This window comes from Andrena cerasifolii, chromosome 5, assembly GCF_050908995.1.
Source record: "Andrena cerasifolii isolate SP2316 chromosome 5, iyAndCera1_principal, whole genome shotgun sequence".
NCBI lineage: Eukaryota > Metazoa > Arthropoda > Insecta > Hymenoptera > Andrenidae > Andrena > Andrena cerasifolii.
Window position 1 is genome coordinate 3,803,647 of NC_135122.1, and position 25,990 is coordinate 3,829,636.

The following is a 25,990-nucleotide window of genomic DNA, read 5'->3' on the forward strand; positions in this document are numbered from 1 at the left end:
AGAGGGAAGAAGAGATGAGAAAGGGTGGGGCAGAGAATAAATTTATGTAACTATTGAATACAAACGCGCTATATATGTGTCGATGATTAATTAGAATTGTTCTCGATTCATTTCAGAAGGTCCCTTCCTTTATCAGGCGAAAATTTAACACGTAAAGGAAATGTTGCAACTGGACATTCATTGCCAAAATATCGAATAAGAAGCTTCATAGGGGAAAGAAACTGTTGAATAGCGTTTTGCTAATTTCAGGTCGTAAACATTAAGCTTTCCTTTAAACGTATGCGTTACCTATTTAATCAAAATGTCATCAAATAATTCGACGTGCTTGACTTCGAGTAATTCAACGGATTCCTCAGAGGAATCTGATGATGCGGGGACATCTAAAAGAGAGGACAATAAATCTAGTCTTTGTCCATTTGTAAGTGATATATTGCATTGACTCTGAATTTTTTCAACGGCTTAATTTATAGTGTATATTAAAGATTCTACCAATATTATCACGGATACATTATACAGGCTTAATTCATATTAATACTTTGAGTACCACTTTAAGTATAAGTCATACGTATGACATCAGTAACATTAAATGCGAGGACGTCTCACCAATGTACGAACGTAACTTTGAGCGATACTTTAATGAAGGTCATCCGTCAAAGCTATTTTTCACTGTTACGCATCGTTATTGGAGGGAAAATAGATTTATACACTGCTGGACAAAATTAAAGGATCGCTATAATTTCCCGAAAATTTTTGTAATTTTCAAACGGCTGTGTCTCCGCGAAAAATGGTCGCAGAAAATATCATTTTAACGCTTGAAGTTTCTAGTTTTGGAATCAAGGATAATTTTACTAAATCTATCAACTTAAACGGGCACAGCTGTAGTTTTAAAATGTTTTGTCCTAAACAGAGAAATTCGTAGGGGCCTGAGGCTTCCATTGATTCTAAATAATATTGTGACTATCGCTGTAGAGCTATACTACTATTACGAATGAAGTCCAGCAGTTCCTTTTATTTAAACACGTGTAGGAATTAATGTGGTCGTTCGGAATGAATGCGGAAGTGCCCCTGATAAATCTGACAACAGAAAACCGGACGATCATCACTTACGCCTGTTCGCATGTTGTAATAATCTACAATTATAAGTCAAAGGGAGTGACAACTCTTCAAGGTCACGTATGTATCTTCTTTTGCAACACTGTAATTAGGGCCGAGTTAAGAGCTTTATAGGCCCTGAGACTTAAAAGATTTTGAAGCCCCCTTATACAGGGTGATCGCTTCAACACAATGTACAATTTCTTAGGCATTTCCGATAATTTGCCTAAAAAGTATTCCCGACAAAAGTTAGATATTAAAATTCAGAAAATTTTTATGATGCTTATTTTGCTTATTGGTTAAGAGGCTGTCCCGGTGTATATAGAGCCCATTCAAATATGTGATCTTTAGGAATTAATTCAAGGAAAAGTACTACATATAATTTAATGGGACTTTTTGCATTGTATTAAGGATATCTTAAACTATAGAAATGCATTTTTTGTTTTATAATTAATCATTGCAGACGGCACTGGGGAGTCGTTAAAGTCAAGGCGTCAAAAAATTCACCCAAACCGGTGGAACCTGTAGCACCTAAACCATTGGTCTGAAATAAAAAATAATACCAGATTATTAAAGGGCATGAAACTCGCTCGTGGACTAAGCAGTAAAAATTACAAAAAATAACATTTTGTGAGAAAATAACGACACTTGAAGTTTGAAATCACTTTTTCCCTATATTCTTCGCCCTTTCAACGCCTTTAAAATTACAATTTTTCATTTTTTTTTTAATTTTACTGGTTTATCCACGAGCCAGAAGTATATTTTTCGAAATAAAAAAAGTTTCAATCGAATCGGATAATAACTTTTCGAGATACAGGTTCCACCGGTTTTAAGAACACTGTTTCGAGAAAAACGCGATTAAAGTCAATCATCATTTTTTGCTCTTGCAGCAAAATGCAGTTAGAACTCTGTCGATCTCAAAAGATGGAAAATGGTTGTTGTCGGCAGACTTCGAAAAGGATCCCGTGGTTGTAGTCTGGGACACCGAAACTGGGTAAATAGAACTAATAACAATACACAAAGAAAAATCAATTTAATTGAATAAAAGAATCTGTGAGAACAATAGAATTATCTTTTGCCGAAATTATGTTATACAGAATACAAGATATTGCAGGGGTGTCTTTTATAATTATTATTAAAATCTTTTCTTCAGCGTACCGATTTGCACATTATTCAATTCACACGACGGGAACGAAATTGCAGCTGCAAGAATTAGCCCAAATGCTAAATACATAGTGACTGTTGGCAACGAAAGACATCAGAAGGTCCATTTTTGGTTATGGACGTACGGGAAGGATAAACCTGATGGTTAATTAATTGAACTAAATTTTACTGTTCCGATGATATCAAGATAATCAATTATTTCAAGCGTAAGTGAACCAATTCAAGCATTTCTCAAAGATCTGTTGTCTTTGCTGAACTCGTCTTGCTACTGACTGAAATCTTAATGAATAAAATCACAAGATTCCATTCAAAGAAACTAAAGGTGATTTTGGAAACTTCGAGCCGGAAAATAATTTATAAGAAATATGCTTTATCCTTTAAAAAGGAACTTTGAATTGGTCCACTAGAAATAATCGAGTTGATCGAGTCATGTATTTAGTTCACTTATTATTTTGAAACTTATATTGAATTGAAAAAAACTGCTTTTGGGAGATTAAAGAATTTTGGTTATTCTATGATTGAAGTATTTCGAGAGGCGTTAAGTGAATTTTAAATTCGGTTTCGTTTTTTAGTTATAAATATCTCAAAATTCCGGTCAGGAACGCCTGAAGAATGGCAATTCGACGATCAGCGGCGCGCGTTGCGTAAGTAGCAGAGTTGCCAGGAAAGTCTCTAGCGTAGTAGAAGGGGAACATCTACAGCACGGCTCTCCAGCGTAGGGGCCCCTCACGCGCCTGCTTCCCCTTCCAATCCCCGTCTGCCATGACGGGCTAGCCCGGCTAGCGTCTTCGCGGTTAGCATCGCGCGATATCCCTGACAATGCGGATGAGAGTGGGAGAACCCCAAGCTCACGCGTGAGCGACCTTGAAGAGCCCTGATCTACAGAAATAACGGTATATTTGTGTTGGTGTATATGTGTCCCCTTTCTACTGCGCATAGGGATTTTCCTGGCAACCCTGCTGGGTAGGGCCTCGTACAGTCGCAGTAAAAAACACAGCGACACATTTATGTACATATCTGCATTATCAGCCAAAAGTTTAGGACCACAACATTCTTGTGCGGTGGTCCCAAACTTTTAGCCATTACTGTATGTACGACGTAAGCTGCTGTGTATTCGTATTTGTCTCTTGACAGCGACTGTACGCCCGCCTTCTGACCTACGCAATGCGCCCTGTTGATTCGTCGTTGCTCAAGCGTTCCTGACCCATTTTTTTTAAACATTTATAAGTAAAAAAATGAAACGTCCACCGCAATTTCGAATCTTTTGATTTTCGTCTTATTTTGTCACGTAGAATCACCTTTTTCATTTTCTATTATCTGTTCAACACCCTGTATTAAGCATCGTATATTTTTTTTTCCACCGAGAGATGGGAAGTGAGGGGATGAATTCAATGACACAAAAAATTTTCATAATTTCATTAGAATGTTCAGCAATAAAATAACAAAAGTAGTTGCCTTCAATCGATGTAGTTTTTTCGAAATACATATTATGAATATCTGTTTATGGATAACATGTGTCATCTTGTATTAGCTCTGTCTTCTGTAAAACCTTTTCACTCATAGATATACATCTTTCAATATTAATAACAATTTTGGAAATATATTTTTTTGTAGCTAATTTGGAGCTGACGAAACTTGTCTCGGATAGAGTAAAGGAAATAACTTTTAATGAAGATATTCCGGAAGAATTTGCTTTGATCGCCGATCACAATATCATATTTCTCACTTGGGTTCGTATTGAACGCTGAAATAAGAATTTCAGAAGAATATAAAATACGGAAATCACTACTATTTTATCTCGTTATGAATACGACGAAATGTAAAAAGAATCTGCTTATAGAAGTTTTCTTTTTCAAAGAAACCAACTTTAAAAAGTTGTAAGATAAGCGTACGCCTAATTAAAAATTCGCAAACATAGAAATCGGTTCCATATTTATAACCGATTTTCTTGAAAACGAGGGCTTCCATAAAAAAATTATTCTATATTTTAACTTGCTTTTGCATGTAACCTCCTTCTTGGTTGTACCACTCCTTGCAGGACATTGTGCATACATATAGCGTCCCATTATTTCGATGAAAAAGAGTAAATTACGATTGTTGTTTAATTAGGAGGGCGGCACGTTGCAGTACCATTATCCTAAAATTGTTGGTGATACAAGAAGATACGGCGTATTCAATTGCTCTTGTTACGTGCCGAAAATGAATCGGGCATTAACAGCAACAATAAACGGTACTGTTAAACCAATATTCCAATATTTAACCTTGCCACAGCCTTCAGTCATTTATACATTTATGATAATATCAAAGAACGAGAAACACACTGAGGGCCAATCTGGAACATGCAATATCCTGGTGCAAAAAGACATCGAAAAGTCCTTTACCGTTTCGGGATTCGAGGCTTCGTTCTCGAGATATTAACAGTTGAATATTACCGGCGGAACTTCCGGGCCGCGCAGTTTAAACTGCTTTAAAGCCGAGTCAGCTAAGCGCACGGTAGCGCGTAGATATAGGTTCGCATAGAGTAGATAAGCCGCGTTGATTCAACCGTAAAAATCAGTTACGTCTGGGTTAGCGCCGCTAACCCATTTTCACGGTTTGAACAAGCGCGGTCGGCTTTACTCTGTGTGTGGACTGTAACGGTAACCCTGGTTTGTATCTACACGTGCCTCCTCTGCTGCGTGCCAGGGGTCACTGCTCCGCGTCAGCTGTTTCGGCTTTATGATACGCAGTAAAACGTATCGCAACTCCCACGGATCTGACACACGCGATTGGTCGTAGCATTTTCGCCATTGGTCGTAGCACTTTCCCTGCCGGTTTACTACCAATCAACAGTGTATCCCACGCAAAACGAGTATGCTCTAATGTGGAACGCAGTGTATTAGAGATAGACGAAAAATTGGAAGCAAGGCATAATTAATTGAATTAACTCCGCTGCATACATTTAATTATTCAATTCTTACGTACAGGATACATTTTGATTTGGAATGTAATTTCTGAAAAGGGAAATGGCAACGTCGGCAAGGCAGAAAGGATTCACAGCAAGACCATACGATTGCAAAAAAGCAGCATCACTGCAATGCTACATCACGATGGGTATTTTCTATTTCAATTTACTGAAGATTAAATTACAAGAAGGGTCAAACTCTGCTTCTTTCAATGAATATTAAGAACTTTAAAATTAAATGTTTTTTAGTTTATTTCGTTTCGAAAGTTAACTTAAGTAATACATGTGTCAATTGTGATTTCAGAATGATAGTGACGGGGACTACGGAAGGTCGGATTAACTTCTACGATCTGAACTTAAAAATTCTTTACTGGTGTGAAACTAGTGGCTTGGATTCTATCCGATCAATTAGCTTCGATCTGCGTTCCACATTATTGGCCCCTGCAACTACTGTCATTGCATTTCATGGTCAGTTATTCCTTCTCAAATATTATAAATGTTATTTTACTGAAAATATTCAAAAACACAGAAAATATAAATAAATATTATATGTTATTTAAATGTCAAAGAGGGGTCATATATGCATTGTCTGTTACAGAAGAAAGTGATGAGAATGAGTTAGAGTACGAAGGAGAATTCGAAGAATATTCAGGAAGCAATATGCAAGACAATATTTGTGATGAAAAACTACAGTATTTACAGAAAATGCGGACCAGAACTTTGTCAGACGAGCAGAAAGTTTCTTCCTCATTGTCTGTAAATATAGAACACATGATCACCCATCGTCATAAGAATTACGAAACAATTATAAAACCACTTCCCGTAGACGCTACACTCGAGAATGCTCCATTTCACGCAGACAACTTCTTTACCAGTATGTCTATCTGAATCATTGTATTAAAGGGGATTTGCGCTTTGTTGGGCCGAAAAATAGGTAATTCTTTGTGAATTTTTTCTGCAAAAACGGTTCGACAAATTAATTTGAGGTTTGGCAGGCTGTTTTATTGTATCTGGAACTATTGTTCTGAATTTTTGTGTAACAATGAAAAAAAAACATGGCAGATACAAAAAGATCGTTGAAAAATAATCCGGTAGTCCTGGCGTTGACGAAAAGTACTGTAAGGTTTATCCGAAACCAAAAAAAGAAAAGAGTTTCTTAATCTATATGAATGTGGCTATCGGTGGTAGTCGCAAAACCCCCGTAAGGGGGTAGACACGTCACGTGACCTGGCCGATTCGGCAGGTCGGTATTACAGCATTTTTTTCTGCACAGAAATAGTAATACCGATAGATCGACGATTACCCGGTGAACGCGAGAGAGAGCTGTTTGCTATTTCTGAATTCTATTCTGAATAAGGAAAGAAATTCTCAGCTGTTCCGTTATACTTATAAAAATTTAAACGGAAAGTCGGCTGGTACTGTAAACTTAAAAAATTCATTGTACATTTTAATTACTTGAAATGTGCTTATGCTACAATATTCTACGTTAGCAGTAAGGAATTCTAAGTGAAAAGGGAAAATAGATAAGGGAATGTCCCCAGAAAATGAAATTTGTTAGGTTAGTCATTTTTTTACTAGCAAAGCACCGAAACAGAACATGAAATACACTTATTACACGTCCTCTGCAGAAAGCAGTTAGCAACAAACATTATATATACAAAATTGTATTGAATGTTGAATTGGACTAGTGAAAATGCGCAGACTGGATGCGCGTGATTATTATGTGGTCGGCTCCTCGAAATGAGAGAAAATATAACCTAAATATATGCTATATGACAACAAATGTTTAGTGGCTATTTCAGCTTCAAAGGCATCGCTTTAAAGTTGCAAATAAGAGGCGCAGGCCTTTCAAGAGGCGTTCGAAAATTCTGCGTCTCTTCGTTAAACAGTCACTGTCTCGAAACATCTGCGCCACTTCTCGCTCTTTGATTTGCTCTTCGGAGACGTTACTTTGTGCAATCTCTTTCGACATCATGTTATCCTGTTACGAAGCCCAATTTTGTGCATTCTGAAAATTTTCCTCAGATTTTGGCCAATATATCAGGAGAACATGAAGTGGAAAGAGTTACTCTAAATTTCAGAACAGTCACTGTCTCGAAACATCTGCGCCACTTTTCGCTCTTTGATTTGCTTTCCGGAGATGTTACTTTGTGCCATCTCTTTCGACGGCATGTTCTCCTGTTACAAAGTCCAATTTTGTGCATTCTGAAAATTTTCGCCAGATTTTGGCCAATATATCAGGAGAACATGAAGTGGAAAGAGGTATACTAAAGGGTATAGCCGGTTAAGATGGTCAAATGTGCCCTTGAACCGAATTCGACTCACGATGAATCATTCGAAAGCTTATTAAAAAAGAAACATTTGTGGCAATTTTCAACTTCGTATCTCCACCCGGAGGGTAGTAAAGGGCAAAAATAGGAAATCAGGTTTTTGCCGAATTTCTCCTATACTAGGGGATGAAAAATTTTGAAAAAAATCAGAGGCATTTCCGTTATCAGGGCACATATTAGAGAATCGTTTCAGATTTTTAAATTGAAAAACCAAGCTGTGAAAAATAAAAAACGCCCAAAAATGCTGAAAAATGCCGATTGTGTATCGAAGCAGCCTTGGCACTATAATTATATTTATACTGTAAGTACGTATGATTGTTACTATTGTCCTGAATTTTTTTCAGATTTTTAAATTGAAAAACCAAGCTGTGAAAAATAAAACACGCCCAAAAATGCTGAAAAATGCAGATTGTGTATCGAAGCAGGCTTGGCACTATAATTATATTTTTACTGTAAGTACGTATGATTGTTACTATTGTCCTGAATTTTTTTCAGATTTTTAAATTGAAAAACCAAGCTGTGAAAAATAAAAAACGCCCAAAAATGCTGAAAAATGCCGATTCTGTATCGAAGCAGGCTTGGCACTATAATTATATTTTTACTGTAAGTACGTATGATTGTTACTATTGTCCTGAATTTTTTCCAGATTTTTAAATTGAAAAACCAAGCTGTGAAAAATAAAACACGCCCAAAAATGCTGAAAAATGCAGATTGTGTATCGAAGCAGGCTTGGCACTATAATTATATTTTTACTGTAAGTACGTATGATTGTTACTATTGTCCTGAATTTTTTTCAGATTTTTTAATTCGGTGCGCCGCAGTTAAAAAAATTAAAAACCGATTTTTTCGTCGTTTTTTCGGGGTCAGAGTAACTTATACGTCGAATAGCTTCATGAAATAAGTGTTTTATGCGATCTTCAATGTTTATACGTACAGCAAAACATCATAGGAATTAAAGAAACTGAAAAAACCTAATCATTTGCCTTAAAGTTGCAAATAAGAGGCGCAGGCCTTTCACGAGACGTTCGAAAATTCTGCGTCTCTTCGTTAAACAATCACTGTCTCGAAACATCTACGCCACTTCTCGCTCTTTGATTTGCTCTCCGGAGACGTTACTTTGTGCCACCTCTTTCGACATCATGTTATCCTGTTACGAAGCCCAATTTTGTGCATTCTGAAAATTTTTGCCAGATTTTGGCTCAGGTATCAGGAGAACATGAAGCGAAAAGAGGTATTCTGAATTTCAGCTTCGAAGGCATACTCGATTCTCTCTCCGAAGACGTTACTTAGTGCCACCTCTTTCGACATCATGTTATCCTGTTACGAAGCTTGATTTTAGAGATATCTGAAAATTTTCGCCAGATTTTGGCCCAGGTATCAGGAGAACATGAAGCGAAAAGAGGTATTCTGAATTTCAGCTTCGAAGGCATCCTCGATTCTCTCTCCGAAGACGTTACTTAGTGCCACCTCTTTCGACATCATGTTATCCTGTTACGAAGCTTGATTTTAGAGATATCTGAAAATTTTCGCCAGATTTTGGCCCAGGTATCAGGAGAACATGAAGCGAAAAGAGGTATTCTGAATTTCAGCTTCGAAGGCATCCTCGATTCTCTCTCCGAAGACGTTACTTAGTGCCACCTCTTTCGACATCATGTTATCCTGTTACGAAGCCCAATTTTGTGCATTCTGAAAATTTTTGCCAGATTTTGGCTCAGGTATCAGGAGAACATGAAGTGGAAAGAGGTATACTAAATTTCAGCTTCAACGGCATCGCCTTAAAGTTGCAAATAAGACGCGCAGGCCTTTCAAGAGGCGTTCAAAAATTCTGTGTCTCTTTGTTAAACAGTCACTGTCTCGAAACATCTGCGCCACTTCTCGCTCTTTGATTTGCTCTCCGGAGACGTTACTGGATGAAAATAGTCTTGGAAAAATGTAACAATAAATTAAAAAATTTTAAAGTCTTCCTATATCTACCGCGAATTACTTTTTTATTCCTGTTACTTTAAAAATAAATATAATATTGAAGTGAGATTATTTCCAGTATTATTCCTTTCATTCATTTTTATATATCATTCAGTATAGTATGTCCTCCTCTGTACTTGGTTACAATAGCATGTCCAACTTCCAAGCATTATTGTCGAGTTATTATTATAATTTTGCAGATTCTAACTTATACTACTAATTACATACTTTCAGTGATACCTATATTACAATAATGCAAAAAGTATGAACCTGTATTGAACCTGTTTTTCTCAAAAACGCTAAAAGTGGACATACAATATGTGTGCACTAATTGTAAGCCATCGATGTACAATAGGAAATTTTTTTTTAATGTAGTTTAGTCCGTTGTTCTAACTGCCTGAATTACTATGACATAAATACGACAGCGATTTCAAGTGATGTATATGTAACGATAAAAGCGTTAATTTAGTAAATGTATACAATTCCCAGCAGTTCCTATGTCAATGTATGCCTAAAATGAATATAACCTAACCTACAATCGTCCGAAAATGCATACATTGACTGCATCATGCTTTTATTGTGGCTCGTATATCCAGCTATCGCTCCAGTTTTGCTATGAATCCACGTTGGCAGTCCTCCCGAGTAGGCGCCATCTCGTATCTACTACCTCAACTAAATTTGTCACGTGACTTGCTATGTATTATCGCCAATATGGCGGAACTCTGATTTGGGAATGTAGTCACGATTTTTCGTTTTTCGTTCTTATATGAGCAGATTTTGGCCTAGGAGAGGTCTCATTCGAAAGAAGAAGATTCAATGCGGAGCGCTCTGCTCACCGTTTTAGTCACAAAACGCTTTTAGTGACCTAAAAATGCTTGGATTCTGCGGGTATATTTTGTCGACTTTTGCTTTACTTTAGACACTGATATTATTACATATCAACACAATCTCGTTGAACCATGAGCAGAGCGCTCCGCATTGAACCTTCCTCTTTCGAATGAGACCTCGCCCAGCCCCAAATCTGCTCATATAAGGACGAAAAACGAAAAATTCCGAACCCATGTTTCGGGCCAGATTGTGTCGGTATACAGCGCGCTGCAGTACCCGTGTCTACCCCCTTAAACCTCTTTTTGCCATTTTATTAAATAGGTTTAAGTATGTTAGTTTCTTTCTTTTACTCAAGCAGGGTGTACCCTTTGCACCCTAAATAATTATGCGTTTCCTTCAATATTAGGGAGAACTATAGGATCATTCAAATTTGAAGATTACTGCCTGCATTAACCCGCTGTGGGCACACTGGGTCGTTTAGGTCCCGGCGAATTGCCTCTTTTCTGGAACTTCCTTCCGAATTTTTATTTTTCCTAATTAATCCTTTAAACGTACGACTCAAAGAACGAGCATATATTAAAGTAGACATTTGAACAAGTATCCCATAATTTTTTTAGATTTTTTGATAGGCAAAAGCTGTAGAAAAACAGCTATGGACATAAACGACTGAATGTGCCCATAGGCGGTGCAAAAATCAGTGTGCCCACGGCGGGTTGAATATTAGAAATCAAATTACAATATTAGAATAATTTGTAATATTTCTGTAAAGGTACTGCGACTGGAATAGTGGCGTTAATAGAAATTGCCACGCAAAAGTGTCATTTCATCTCGCAAAGTGTGGGCGCACCAATCACCAGTTTGGATGCACATCCTCAAAGGTATTTATAGATGTGTGTAACAGTAAATTGTAACAAAGTACAAAGTTTATTAATAATTTTATTTTCGTGTTTACCTCTATTCATGTCCTATGTTCTATGAAATTATAATTCTTCCCAATATTCTAATGCTAGCTTTTATTTATAAGTAATTACATAGTCACTGGAAATGCTCAGGGTACGTTGTGCTTGTACGACTATGAGACATACAAGCTCGTTGTATGCAGAAAAACTCCTCGTCTCCCAGATTTTAACGAACTACTTGATAAACAGGCAAAATGTGGTAATATAATTTACATCACATGCCCAAGTAGACACGAAAAATTGACCGCGATTACTGCGCTAAAATTTTCACCAAAGAGCAAGTATTTTATTAATCTCTATGCACAGGGTGGTTCAACAGTTATTTTCAGCGTAATATGATGCTATTCCTCTATGATAATTAGAAAAAAATTTATTTAGCCCCGCGGCTCCAATTTCTTTACTTCCAACAGAAATACGAAATATATATTTAATTGAAAAAAAGGTGTCGATATAAACAAAGTGATGAAGAAAAGCCTCTTATATTTCCTCATATTATTCCTGCGTATAAAAAAAGTCCAAGCGATTTTCTTATTTTGAATGCCAGTTAGAAAATCCTTACTGCTATATGTAATTCCTTTTTCCTCTCTCACCTTATTTTTCCGTGACTTATAGCATCAAAGATATCAGAGTAGCAATAATTACTGGATCACCCTGTATGTGAAAGTGTGAATTGTTTAAGTAAGAAGCTTTACGTGTAGATGATATGCTCATGTGTGGCCTCGAAAGTGGAGTCCTATGGATATTGCATCCCATCACTCTGGAATGCCTCGATGAAATTCCTTACAAGCATTCTACAGAGTCCATACTCAAAATAATTGTCGCAGAGTGCGCCGAGTACATGGCCTACTCAGTAAATATTAGAACAATTTGTTACAACAGCTAGGAAATACTTCAGTCTGAAATTTTTATATAATATAGAAAACTAAAATCTAAAAATCGTTTGACAACAGTCTGTAGTATTTCAATGAGCATTCTGACAAAGAGAGGTTCCCAGGTGTCCGCCACCGATTGCTTTGAAATTTTTATATGATTTAGAGGACCCAAAAATAATATATACGTGTTTTTTTTTATAGCAGCCCGTTTTCACATTTAGGGGGTGAAACCACCCCTGAAAGTTATATGGGTCCTCTAAAACATATCCAAAAACTAAAGCAATCGGAGTTGGGCACCAACTATTCTTATGAACTTTGGGGGGTGGTTTTACCCCCTAAACATGCAAACGGGCCAAAATAAAAAGACACGTATTTCTTATTTTTCGATCCTCTAAATCATATAAAAAAACCAAAGCAATCGGAGATGAAAACCTGAAAATCTTATAACTTTGGGGGTTGGTTTCACCCCCTAAATATGAAAACGGGCCGCTATAAAAAAACACGTATATCTTATTTTTCGGTCCTCTGAAACATATCCAAAATTCAAAGCAACTGGAGGCGGACACCTGGGAACCTCTCATTGTGAAAGAAACTGTCCCAACAAGAAGAAAATGTGGCAATTGATATATTATAAAATAACGTTGTCAATTTTTATTTCTTTGACAAATATAATGAGTCATTGACCTTTCTAGGATAATACATTCGTGATAGCAGCATTTAAGAGAAACCATGACTCGGTGATGACAGTATGGAACTTCATTGGAAAATATCGTTCACATTATGCAACGATAAGAGATATACTTTTTGAACCTGTTATTTCACCTAGCGATGTTCCTCGATTATTCTCTTTGGGGGAAGATAAGAAGCTAATTGAATACGATCTCAACACTAGGTACGAGAACATTTATAATCGAAAGAAATTTTCTTAGTACTAATTCTATGGTAATTGGTTTGTACTTTACAGTGGGCCTTATCCTTATCCTGGTCTAGTGATACTTAAAATTTATCAAATTGAGTGCACTGCGACTCCTCTTTGCTTCTCCTGGTATCCCGAATATGGCATCGAAAGATTTCTAATGGTTTCTAATTCGGAAGTAAGTATTTGAAAATTTTTTAAGTTTTATAGCATAAAGAATCCAAAATAGCATCTCCTGGACTCCATGCTATCAAGTGTCATTTATTTATTACGTATTTTCTATATAATATGCATTATACAGCCGATAAATCCTAAAGTATTCATTAGCATTCGCAATTATTTGAACAATAATACAAGTTATTCTTTGATGTCAGAGACAGACAAGTTTAAAACAAAATACTTCGTTAACACCATTATCTTTTCTTTAGTATAAATATAGATTGTTAAACGACACATCGAAAATGATACGAGGAACATTCCTAGGACCACTTTTTGGCGCACCCGTTCAACATTTTAAGGTAATCAACCGTATTAAATTGAATTTTATAAATGATATTTTCAACAATAATAAGTCGAACAAATATTACTAATCCTATAGCTATTATCTAGCAGAGGACATAACAATGATAAGCACATAGTGTTTGCAACTGATAAGGAAATTGGCCTTCAAATACTGCCTTTCGATGGCAACCCGTACAAAAGTTTGGGAATGATAGGTCATCCACGCAAGGTATTGGGAAATTTACACGTACAAAGGGAGCCTGAATTTTTATAAACCCGTTTTTAATAGATTACTAACGTTTGCATTAATCACGATGGAAACATTCTATTCACCTCCGGTTATAACGATCTCTGTGTTTTGATGTGGAAAATAAATTGCAGGTGAATTTTTATAAGTTGCATGTATCATATTGCTCTTTTACAAAAATTGCCTAACATGTAAGAAATATTGATTATTTACATTTATATTTTATAGTTACATTCAATTGCACATTTTCCTACAATGTGTCTATAATATTTACAGAGATCCTGAAATTTCAATTTATTTTACAACTGTACGTATTCGCTCTAATTGTTAGATTCTTTTCATTTTCTTCACATTTCCGAAATTTTTGAAACATAAATTAAACAGTTCCTTCTATATCCTCATTTTATGATCATTTCTGATATTACGTTTTCTTAGATCTGTGGATGTATTGGCACACATTGGAGGTGAAGGCCTCTCGTCATATTATTGCCTCATCCAGGGTGGGAGGAAAGGTTGGCTCATCAAAGAAATGGAAGATCTCTTTTATTATGCTCAAATTTTGCATCAAGGAGAGAACACAACTGCTACTAGGATGGTATCCGAGAAAGTAGCTATCAACCAGATACCAAATCTCATGCGCGCTATAGGATATTATCCCAGTAATGAAGAGGTAAGAATTTTACTTTTTTTTTATAAAAAAATTTCCCTGGAACATTGATTCACTCGCAAAGCAATGTATTATTCTGTTGTAATATACCTGTTTAATATTCCAGATAGAGACTTTTATGGGCGAGATCTCTTACAGAGATTATGCGGAAACTGGTCAATTGGTGGAAGAAATTACATTCGAGGACTTTGTGAAGCTATATATAAACCATCGTCCACCCTTTGGAATCTCTTTGCGTCAGTTGCGAGAAGCTTTTCAGGTTTTCACGAATTCGATATGCGATCCGTTTATGGCTGATGCAAATCCAGTTTTGACTCGAGAAAAGTTTATGAGCATAATATTTGGCGATGGTCCTGAAGAGTTATCGGAGAAAAGTGATGAAGTTTTTGGTTGGTTTACATTCCTTTTCCTAGTATTAGATATTCCAATAAAATTTTTGGAGTATTGATTATTCCAATTCCATGACGTCTTTCAGGTGAACCATTAACGCGTCAAGAAGCACACATGTACCTCAAGTTTCTTACTGGGTCTACTGACAATTTAGATGAAAAGCATCATCACGATTATAAGAAACGACCTGTGCCCACCGATTTTACATTTTTACCAGAGGTACCCTTTAATAAATTTAACTTTACAGAATGGTAGTCAATTCATTAGTTTTCGAACTTTAAATTAGAAATACTAAAAGGAACCCACCGTTATTTGTAGAACAGATTAATGTATTTTTTTTTATCTCGTATTACTAAATTCTTATGGAAGGGTTGCAGAGATTTTAATTGCTTTTTACTTATTGAAAGGAAAGACATCGTGTCACAAAAATGAGAAATTCTCTGTTATCTGTACATATCCAAATTTATTTTCCGATCTGTTCAGACTGTTATTGAAATATTTAACTTCGCTGTACAATGCAAGAATGCTATAAATGTCATTTTCAACCAGCTGAAAGTCTCACGAGCCGAATAAATAATAAAAAATTACAAACATCGGTAGAAAGCACATAGTTAAATGTTGAATGAAACATTGCTGGAAAATGTGCATCACCTCAGCGCGAAGAAGTTAAAATAAATAGGTGTTAACAGCAAGAAAGAAGAGTAATCGTTTAGGCTCGCCGAAAGTAATGTATTATTATTTTATGATACAGAGGATATCTTACAAAGATTTCATCGCGGACATCATGGGTATTGAATTGTCAGAGGAAACGAGGGCTGACGACGAATAATTAATCCGTGCCATTTTAGTTGCATCACTGGCACCTGAATGTCGATTACTATTATTATTAATATTATTATCTTTACAATGTACTGCAAGTTCTATTAAACATGTATGAACACTAACGTGTTTAGCAATCTTTCCTGTTTTATGCGTTAGAAGGGAACGATGTTCCAGCGACAGACTCAATTCCACGAAATTCATTTAACAATTACATGGGCCAGAGAATGCGGACGTCGAATATAATGTTAGTCCAGGAGCGACGGTACAAACTGTTTTTCCCTGCCTTCGGTACCGACTGATGTTCGTTCCTTTTTTTTTTCTGCTGTGGGATTTCATTGCAGTTGATATTAAAGAAGTCGAATACAATTCAGAACTACAGATCTTGCTACCGAACATCATTTTCTTTGCTGTTCTCGAAGGATTAAAGTATTCATTTATTAGAAATCGTACCGGGTGTGTCGAATTTATATCCACAGAATATCACGCTAACGGTTTTATCGAATTTCGCTGAACAAGAAGAGAAAAGTCGGAACGCTCGTTATAGGCCTGGCAACAGATTTCGATAAAGTCGTACAGCTGCGTACAATTATTTAGGAATCTTTCGTCGGCAAAAGAGCTGTTGCGAAGAACGAATAACTACTGGACTAGAAAATGATAAAAGATCCGCTCGTTAACTTTTCGATTACTCTAAAAACAAAGCATGTAGAAACCAATGGAAAAAGTCATAACAGGAAGTTTCGCTTTCCGTAACGTAAGGATAAAAGAAACATAATGGTGGGTGAAGAATGGGGGGGGAGGTAGGGGAAGGAACAGAAACCTCAATGTGCATAGTTATAAAATTTTTTAGCGATTAGAGTAATAAAAAGGAAAATAAGGCCGTGGTCTAAATGATAACACGGGTAGTTTAAAGCTTGCAAAATAATTAAAACTGTTTTTTTTTTTTAAGGGATGCGATAATCCAACGGAACACAGACACCGCCAGCAGTGCCGACAGTCGTATCAGCCACAATATCGCGATTATTTCGAGTTGATAAAAAACAACACAGCCCTCCCCTCTCGTGCTAGAACCGAAGAATTCTCGCTCTACAACGTAGTCTAGGATTTCGCTCTAGAATGCTACCAACCGCCTATCGGCTCGACTACGATCGAATTTATACACGGCGCGTTTTTGTCGTTTCAAAAGAAGTACAAACAAATGTACACAAAAAACCTTACTTCATTGTTATAAACTCTAGGGCGTATGTACAAGTTATATACAAATATTTTTTCTTTTTCGTTATTGTATCAGCTTAAGAAAAATATCAACGTGGAACAATATTCGTTTGTTCACTAAGAAGAAAAGAAGGAAAACGCTGAGAGTAACCCGTGACCAATCGATCTTCTTTCTCTTTCGGCCAGATTTTCTGGCATGTTCCTGCACACAATTACGTCGAATGTCGTTCAATAATTGTGAAAATGCGTCAACGTTTTTTTTTTTTTTTGGCAAGTGGTTGTTTTCAGGAATTTGAACGAATCGAATGTTTCATGAAGAATTGGAATTTCTTGAGAGATTTAAACTATCGAAGTCTGTAGTGAAATTGTGTAAGCGAAAAGTTATAGTAGGTCCTAAGATGAAGCTTTAATTGCTACGCCTCAAAATGTTTAGATTTTATTATGGTAATAGTCATTAATCATGTTAGGCATTTGGAATCTTCAAGAACATCGAATTTTCAATAGTGTCGTTCAGAGTATTTTAAAGCATTCAGTTTTAACAATAGGTAACAGTGTAACTAGCGATAGTTGTAATTACTTTACAAAACTGGTTGAGGATCTAAAAATGTTTGGAAGACTTGATAGTATCGACGAATATAAAAAAGTTAAAATTTTTAAACAGAACGATGTTTCACCACTGAAAGTTACAAATAATTGCAAATAAATCTATAGAAGTTACGACTAACTTTCGTGAAGATAAATTTGTTCAATTTGGAATATATATATAGAGCAACGTGATGAATGACTTTCGCAAAAATAATTCAAATTCTTTGATTTCTGGTATCAAGTTATAGCCAGATGTATAAATCGAAATTGTGGGGCCTCATAGCACTCTAAAACTAATTGTAAATAAATATCCCTATCTTTGAAAATTACCTACAAGAATTTCGAGCTATTTGTCAACTTCAATTCACTTTCTTTACAGTCTTTTCTGAAACTACGTCAAATAAAAAGAAAAGTAAGTTGCGCAATACTCTCTGAAGTGTAATTTCGTTATTGCACATAGTATGTACAGAGAGTGGCAATAATTAAGTTCCAGGACTGAGATCATTATGTGCATTTTAAAAGTATGTAGGAAAAAAGTAATTTAAAATGCAGAAAGATCTATTTCGAAGAAAACTGGAAGTTAGTATTTATTTCAGCACAATGCAAGGCTCACTCTGCAACATTGTACAAACATTTGTTCTTATTCATCAAAGTTCGATTTATGCTGAAAGGCAGAGATTTTGCAAATGCAGAGAACGTTAAAAGAAATGTGATAAAGTAGTTACTTCTGACTTTACCAGTGAATACAAAATTATGTGACGTTTGAAGCACATCATTTTAAAAAATATTAAATAAGATTGTTTTTAAACTTATAGTCCTAGTACTTAATTGCTTAACTTTGAATTTACTTTCTCCTAAATTCTTATATGATTTTGCAATCATTCTCATTTTATCATTTTATAGTATTTCATATTACGATCCATGTATTTTAACGTACGCTTAGAATTTCAAGGCTCTCAAGATATTCCAATGTAACGGAACTTGAAAAACCTTCATTTACCTCCAGAAGTCCCTAGGATTTATCAAGCTGTTAAAGAATTTCAAGTTCCACGAACACTTCCTGATTTGAACAACACTCGAAGTAACTCGAACATGCTTCACCGAGTCATTGGAAAACTTGCAAGAGGAAGAAACCCAAATGGCCATTCTCAAGTACGTCTAGAAAGCAAATTTCAACACGCAGACACTATCTGCTGCTATCAGTCGTAGTAGTCCTCGCTATTCTGCACGATATCGTGCTTCTTTCTACAGTCCGGACAGTACCACTTGCCCTTTGGAGGCACCATGATGCCCACGCACTCAAAATGAAACCATTCGATGCGACAGTCCTCTCCGTCACAGGCTATCATTTCTGAGACTTCGTCGTATGGACACTGACAGTAGCAATACAAATTAACTGGTCGCTCAGGCATCTGCGCGTTGCTTTCCGGTAGGTGGGTCTGAATCTGCTGGCTACTCTCTACTTCAGAGTCACTGGAATCGCTGCTACTTTCGGCAGGTTCCTCTGATTCTGTCGCCGAGGCCGTGGCGATTCTCAGACTCTCGGCCTGGCTTTCCGTCGGCCTGTACGGTATGGTTTTACCGCCGAAAGAGAGTCTCGGTGGCAACGGCTTGACGCTCGGCACTGGCACGAAAGGCGTGTCTACTTTCCTCCACTTTATCGTCGGCTGCTTCTCCACTTCCTCGTCGCTGGAGTCCCCATAAAATCGTTTTGGTACACGTTTCCGCTTCGATGACCGTTTATTCTCCGTCTCTGAGCCGCTACCGCCGATGCTCTGGCTCATTATTTGCATGGTCTGAGGCTCAACCCTCGTATTCACGGCATGCATATCGTTAGAAGAGATACTCGGCGCCGACGCTATATGTGGCTGCATCAACGCCGGCGACGAAGCCGAGAAACCCAAGCTCTTTTCGTAAAACGCTTTAGGAATGTTTAGTTTAATGGACTCCACGGCTCCTGTCGCGTTGCACTGCTTCGTCCTGTCACCCTTTTTCCGTTTCTTCGTTTTTACTTTCTTCTTCTGCTGTGGCTGATCCTCCGTAGTTCCGGGCATCGGGTCATGGGAGGGAATCGCGGTGTCTGTGTCTGTTAAACCATTGTTCAACGGGACCGCAGACTCTGCGGACGCTGGGGCGACTGCTGCTAGAAGGAGTAGTTGATTCCGCTTCTCCGCGAGCAGTTTGTTCGCGAGCTGTTGCGGATGCTCGTCGTAGAAGTCTTCGTCGGTCTCCGTCTCCTCGGTTTCCAGGTCTGACTCTCTCAGCAGAAGCAGCGGCGGGCAAACTGGCTCAAGTGGAACGCCCGCTTCTCCGTTCTCAATCTCTGCTGAGACCCCCTTGCTCTGAATATCTACGGATCCGACTTCCGCCTGTTGCGCACTTTCCTTATCTTTCTTCCGTTCCTTATGACTAGACTGCTTCTTCGGAGAGCCCTCCGAGGTGGAGCTGTCCGAATCTGAACTACTGCTGGAGCTGGAAGAACTACCAGACGAAGAACTACTGCAACTGCAGTTCGTCCCACAAGAACAACTGCTAGAGTCACTGTCACTAGACGAGTCGCTCGACGAAGTACTTCCGCTCCGCTTCTTCTTCTTCGGACTCTTCACTTTCTTTTTGTTCGGATCGTTTTCGCTGACGCTTTGCACTCCGTTGCTGCCAGAGGGACTCTTTTGTGCCTTGCTCGTGGAATCTTGGTCCCCGCCAGCGTTCACCTCTTCTTTGTCGTCCATTTTAGACCCAGACTCCTCGGTTTTCTCCTTGTCCGACCATACAACGCAGTAATCGTGGTCGGCCAATACAATGCTCCTCAGGAATGCTACATCAGTCTCTGTCTCTGGCTCTTGATCTTTGGTTGTGAAATTGCTGACCGAATCTTTCATCTCTAAGCTCGCGGTGTATGTTTTGAAGTTGTCCCAGATGCCGTCCATGATTTGTGCACCCTGCTCTTTCTCTTCCTCGTTCTGCTCGACCTCCACTATGCTGTCCGGGGCTGGGTGTGGAGAAGTAGCAGGCTTCGGCTGATCCGCGGGAGACGCTACACTCTCTTCCGTTAACTTAGGCTTCTCAGTTACCTCAGGTTCCTTCATCTCCGTTTTCTCCTCCTCGGAATCCGTGTCACTTTCAGAGGATAGATTTAGAGGTGGCAAGTCGTAAACGTCTAACACTTTCTTCACCGTTTCCTTGGGCTCCTTCGCCAAATCGGAGGTCGCAGTGACGCTGTCGATTACATCTACCTTTTCTTTGTCAGACTTTTCTTCGTCAACCACCAGTTGTTGATTTACCGCATCCGTCAGGTTTGAACTGATGGGGCACGGCTCTCTGTGAGTGTCCTTGTGCTTGGCTAACAATTTCCGGGATATGAAGCGCTCGGAGCAGTCGCTGCAAGCGTACGGTTGATCCCCGGAGTGTAACCTCTTGTGCACTTTAAGGGCAACAGCTCGGGAGAAACTGGATCCACATTCCTCGCAAACGAAAGCAGTGGGTGGTATGCAAAAGTGATAGATGTGCGGCCACTTTTTCTGCAAGCATTTCTTGCAGAGCACGCTTTCCGTTCCATGCTTCCAAAACAAATGTTTCGTGATGTCCGGCTTGTTTCTGTACGCAATGCCGCATCTGTAGCATAGATGATGGAGCTTGTGCTTCCAAACGTGGTTTGAAAGACGCTGCTGATTCCCAGTGGACTCCAGGCAAACGTCACACGCATGGTGCCTCTTGCGCAAGTGTACCATTAATCTGAATGCAGATGGAAGGCTTGCCATGGGACAAAGACAGCATCTGTATTTAACGTTAATGTTTGGAGAGTACGTGCCAGGGCATAAATGGCAAAGTAATTCGCTGTAACTATAGAAAGTGGATTTACACATTATACAGATTAAGATTGTCTTTTGATGCATCTTTCGATTATGCAGATAAAGTTCCTTGTGCACGGCAGAGTGAAATCTACAATGAAAGCACTCGTACGTCCGTATGCCTGGAACGTTGTAGGTACCATTTGCGCTGCTATAAGAGTCAAGGTTAAAATAATGTGTGTCCAGTTCGTTAAGAGACTTTTTCACTCTGATGATAAACTGTTCTGCATGGATAATTATGGCAGGGTGCTGCGGTTGAAATTTGTGTTCCGCGAGCATGTGTAATCCTAATTGTTTACCATTCACCGCTATATGGCGTGCGTGGTTACAGTAGACACAGAAAGGACTGGCTATTTCTATGCAACGTTTCAACAGATCTTCTGTCTCTATACTGTCCAATGTACCATCAACGTTAAGGTCGTTACAAGGAACATCCTCTCCAGCCAGCATAATTCCGTCGCTTTGCTGTGTTTGAAGTTGCGCATCACTGTTCGTCTCATTATGATTTACAGCATCAATTTCCTCCTCGTTAATTTGCTGCTTTTCTTTTGCATCTATATCAGTGGCTATTTCTTCAGCGTCTTCTTCGACTGGTTTCTCATTTTCCTCGACATCCATGGTCGACTCAGATCTAACTTCCGAAGCCACTTTAGTTTCAGCAGTTTCTTCGATTTCCTCGGCCTCGTCAGCCTCGTTACTGTCCACCACTGCTAATTTGAAGCTATCAGAATCGCTGTCACCATCGTTCATTTGAAAACTGTTATTATTGTCCCTTTCCCTCTCAAAAACATTAGAGTCTTTTTCTTCCACCAACAAACTCTCCGCATTGTTATTTTCCTCGGACTCTTTCGAAACATCGTGATCCTCTGCATTGTCATTACTAGTTGCAACAGAGAACTGGGAGTTCCGGTTGGTACAAATTTTTATAACTAAACTCCTGTCGGAAGAAGCGGTGGCGTTGAACGACACCAAAGACTGAGATTCATTAGGTACATCGAGGTTCTCTTTATCTTCGTTTTCGTCGATCTCTTCTTTACTCTGTTGGTCTGACAAATGTGATTCGTGTTGCGGACTGAATAACGACCGATTGATAGGACTTTGAATAGAGCTGTCAGACGCGTGAGAACTAGAAGCATCTTTCGTTTCCGACATAGATTCCTCTGTTTTGTCGTTAGTTGCATCTTCTTCTGCTATATGATCCACCGAATTAAGTTCATTCGTCCTAATATTACTTTCATCCGATGAATTTAAAACCTCCGTATCAAGCCTGCCTGCTTCATCAGAATCCGATTCCGGTTTATCAGACGCGTCTAAAGTATTAATCGAACCTGTGTCTTCCTTCTTACTGGTATCATCCGAATCTTCTATATTATTTGTACAACGCGATACCTCCATAATAACTTCTGTTATACTATCATATGGCTTATCATGGCTGATTGCATCAGGTAACGATTTATCTTCAGAATCATTCCGATAGATTTCCCTTTCGCTGGTCTCTTCTTTCTCTTCGGAAGAATCTTCGATATACTTTGAGACTTCCATTATTGTCTCCGAAACTGTGTCTTTAACTTCTGCATGAACTTCGCTTTTAGGAGCTTCGTCCACATTCATCGCGTCCGCAGGTGGCTGACTTTCGGTTAACAGAGACACAGTTTTGTTATTTGCCTTCTTCGCGTGCGTGTTCGCTCTCTGCTGATTCGGAACGCAGTCTTCTATGTGCCTGGACCTGTTATTCTTTACCGGCTTCCTCGAAACCATTTTGTTCCCAACGATCACTGCTCTGTCGAGTATATGCGTCGCGCTTGTCTGCGTAGTAGCTACTAAAGCGGAACTGACCTCTCTACTCGTCTCGTTACTCAAACTGCACGTACTAGCGTGCGAACCAGTCTGCCTACACAAGGTGCATATAGACGCGGTAACGTCCTGCTTGGTGGCTGGCGAACAAAAGTGATTATAAAAATTATCCGTCTCGGAAAAAACCTTCTCGCAGGTACAACAAACTAAATAACAAGATCCTTTGAAAGCACCATAAAAATCTTCAACAGACGTAAATGCCATTTCTGGAACACTATGCTTCTTCATCAGATGATACAGCAGCCTTTCCGCTTGGCCGAACATTCCCAGGCAAAATAAACATATGTGACGCTTGTGTATGTCCCTCATATGTAAAAATAAATTCCAATTCTCGAAGTAGGTGCCGCACGCCGCGCACAAGTAAACCTTCCTCGTGATCTTGAAGTTGGGGGAATGCGGCACCGTCGGTGATTCCGATGTGCTCGGCATCGGTGTCATCGTGGAGTTGCAAGTGCACAGATTCTGCTTCAGCATAGAACAGAAGCTTGGCGACGAGTCGCACTTCGAACACTTGCTCTTCGACGAAGGCTGGAGACCCAGGTATTGCGCATATTCCGTTATTTTCCCCCGCTTGATCTCCGCCCTTTTCTCCTTGCTAATCTTCGACGACGCATTAGAATGAGCCAATTGTTGCTCTGGCGTTATGCTTTTTAAAGTATTCGTCTGCGTCTCTTGAGCCTGTGCCAAAATACGCTTTTTGAAACCTTTAAATACACTTTTCGTTCCTGTACTGTTATTTTTGCTCGGCGAGTCTTTAATCCCGATTGAATTATACCGCAACAATTGCTTTTCTTCCTCTATTACATCGGTGTAAGCGGCGTCTATCGAAGGCTTCAATGGATTCCCAAGAGATGCGTCTTTAAATTGCTGTTCTCCCAAAATGCTCCACATATCCACAACTTTACTTTCACCGTCCTCATCTTCCATAATAGCACTCCTTGGCTATAGCGGTATTACCTATAACAAATAACATATAAAATATTAATATAACGACACTAACAATCTCAGCAAGCAATTTAACAACTTAAAAATCACTGTAGCTACTGTCGAGTGTTAGAAGCATAAAATAAACTTTTCACAAAATTATAGCAACAGTAAATTGTTGTAACATATTTGTCAACACGTTCGTGTCGACTGAGATGAATTTGCAAGCATTGCGTTACCACGTAGAAACCTATTATAATTGCCATTCTAATCGGTAAACGCGCAAAGCCACCTGTTACACTTGATATACATTTTTTAAGAATTTCGCTACAGTAATACCAATGTGCCTAGATAGCAAATTCTTCTGTGCACAAGACTCGAGCTATCGTGTTGCAGTTTCATGGAAATTAACATTGTGTTTGGAAATGGCAACCATGTAATACATTATATACATCGTGCCAACAACAGAGCGGACATTGGGTTTGAACTACGCTCGATCAGGTAAGGAGCATTTAGTATAATACCTCTGACGAAGGTATTAAAAAACTGAGCACATGGTACGACGCGTAAGAAGCCCTTCGCTGTGACCATCGGTTCGCTACGGTTCAGCCCTGAAGTTGCCATGAAAATCAGGTTGCTGCGACGAAACGAAGGTCGTGAGAGGACTAACGAGAGTGTACGCGGAATCGGGACGCCGGGATTAACGAGGTTTACTAAGAGAGTGTTGCTGTAAGCTTTTGCTGCACACAAGGATGATCCCAGTGCGACGAGGTTGCGTACCTTCCGGTAAACTCCGGCTCGGGCAAAATGTTTGGAATTACGAAGGAGCGTGCGTGAATCGTAAGCGGTGAACGACACGATCGAGACGCCGTGGAAACGTTTAGAAGTGGAGCACCTTAAGCGATTCGTCGCGATCCGCGCCGAAAAGGTTAGTAAAATGGCGTCATATCAATGAGCACGGCTCCGTCCGTGCTTCCAACACATCCCCAGTGATGCCACCTTTCGTCATGTTCCACCATAGCCCGCCGTAGGAGAGGTTAGACCGAAGCCGTCGAGAGGAGGATTCGTGGTGTTTCGGTTATTTGGTAATCGGCACGGGGCTTCGTATCTTCCTCGGTAAATGCGATCCGACTTGAGCGCGAGCGCGCTGTTGCCTGGTCCACGGCTGTTTTGCGAAAACTCGAAACGCGAAGCGACGGCATCTCTCGTGGACGTACTCATGTACGCCCAACGTAGTGTGTACTAGTGATACCCCCACTCCGTGCCCCAACGTGACCCAGCCATCCAGAGCGTCGAACTTGGGCGAACATCGGCTGACGGTGCTCTTTGCTCTCCTCCTCATGGATCTTGCAAAAGTATCAACATCGTTCCAATATCTGTCAGGTCACTGACAAAGTAGTCCGGTGTCATACTCAATTACTCTTTCACTGAAATCTTTTGAGTAATGGGGATCTTGTTTCTGCGGCATAGCTGCTCTTACCTTACCTTTGATTGAGTGAACATGCGCTTTGAATACGATTTCTAGACGCAGTTTTATTAAATACCGATAACACGTGATTTTGATGTTACGCGAAATTGCAAAAGACCTCCATTACGTCCTGTAATGTAAATTAAGTATACGTGCTGTGATAAAACTTATTGAAATGTATTAATAATTCGTTTAAATTTTACTTGTGTATTTTTTTATTGTATTTAATGTGCAACATAAAGAGAAGTCTGTTAATACTCGTTTTGTTCATTTTTCTAAACCCAACAAATTCGTAAAGTACTCGACATAGTTGTCGATTTTAAATAGTTCAGTGCTATTTTTTAGCATTATTATAAACATTGTATGTTAGGAGTTAGCTCTTTGAAATATCTTACATTTATTAAA

General features: G+C 38.9%; 2 protein-coding genes across 5 annotated transcripts; one reads left to right on the forward strand and one right to left on the reverse strand.

Annotated features, from left to right (window-relative positions):
- The first annotated feature begins 155 nt into the window (after nucleotides 1-155).
- Nucleotides 156-15,816, forward strand: LOC143368820 (cilia- and flagella-associated protein 251). The gene is made up of 21 exons (XM_076811921.1): nucleotides 156-418; nucleotides 1,027-1,173; nucleotides 1,983-2,086; nucleotides 2,246-2,400; nucleotides 3,871-3,986; nucleotides 4,366-4,486; nucleotides 5,223-5,349; nucleotides 5,505-5,668; nucleotides 5,799-6,074; nucleotides 11,090-11,198; nucleotides 11,345-11,616; nucleotides 11,978-12,129; nucleotides 12,844-13,043; nucleotides 13,116-13,245; nucleotides 13,496-13,585; nucleotides 13,666-13,797; nucleotides 13,858-13,949; nucleotides 14,251-14,485; nucleotides 14,589-14,871; nucleotides 14,958-15,091; nucleotides 15,624-15,816. Exons 1-21 carry the CDS (start codon nucleotides 302-304, stop codon nucleotides 15,699-15,701), a joined length of 3,234 nt encoding a protein of 1,077 aa, XP_076668036.1. The 5' UTR covers nucleotides 156-301; the 3' UTR covers nucleotides 15,702-15,816.
- Nucleotides 15,817-16,892: 1,076 nt separating this feature from the next.
- Nucleotides 16,893-25,365, reverse strand: Mesr4 (misexpression suppressor of ras 4). Of its 4 annotated transcripts, none has more exons than XM_076812553.1 (2): nucleotides 25,117-25,365; nucleotides 16,893-24,150 (listed from the first exon to the last, which is right to left on the reverse strand). In XM_076812553.1, the coding sequence occupies exon 2, from the start codon at nucleotides 24,118-24,120 to the stop codon at nucleotides 18,691-18,693; it is 5,430 nt and encodes a 1,809-aa protein (XP_076668668.1). In that variant the 5' UTR covers nucleotides 24,121-24,150; nucleotides 25,117-25,365; the 3' UTR covers nucleotides 16,893-18,690. The 4 variants fall into 4 exon arrangements, with proteins under 4 accessions (XP_076668668.1, XP_076668666.1, XP_076668665.1 ...); XM_076812551.1 differs by having other exon boundaries at nucleotides 25,013-25,365; XM_076812550.1 differs by having other exon boundaries at nucleotides 24,898-25,365.
- Between the last annotated feature and the right edge of the window lie 625 nt (nucleotides 25,366-25,990).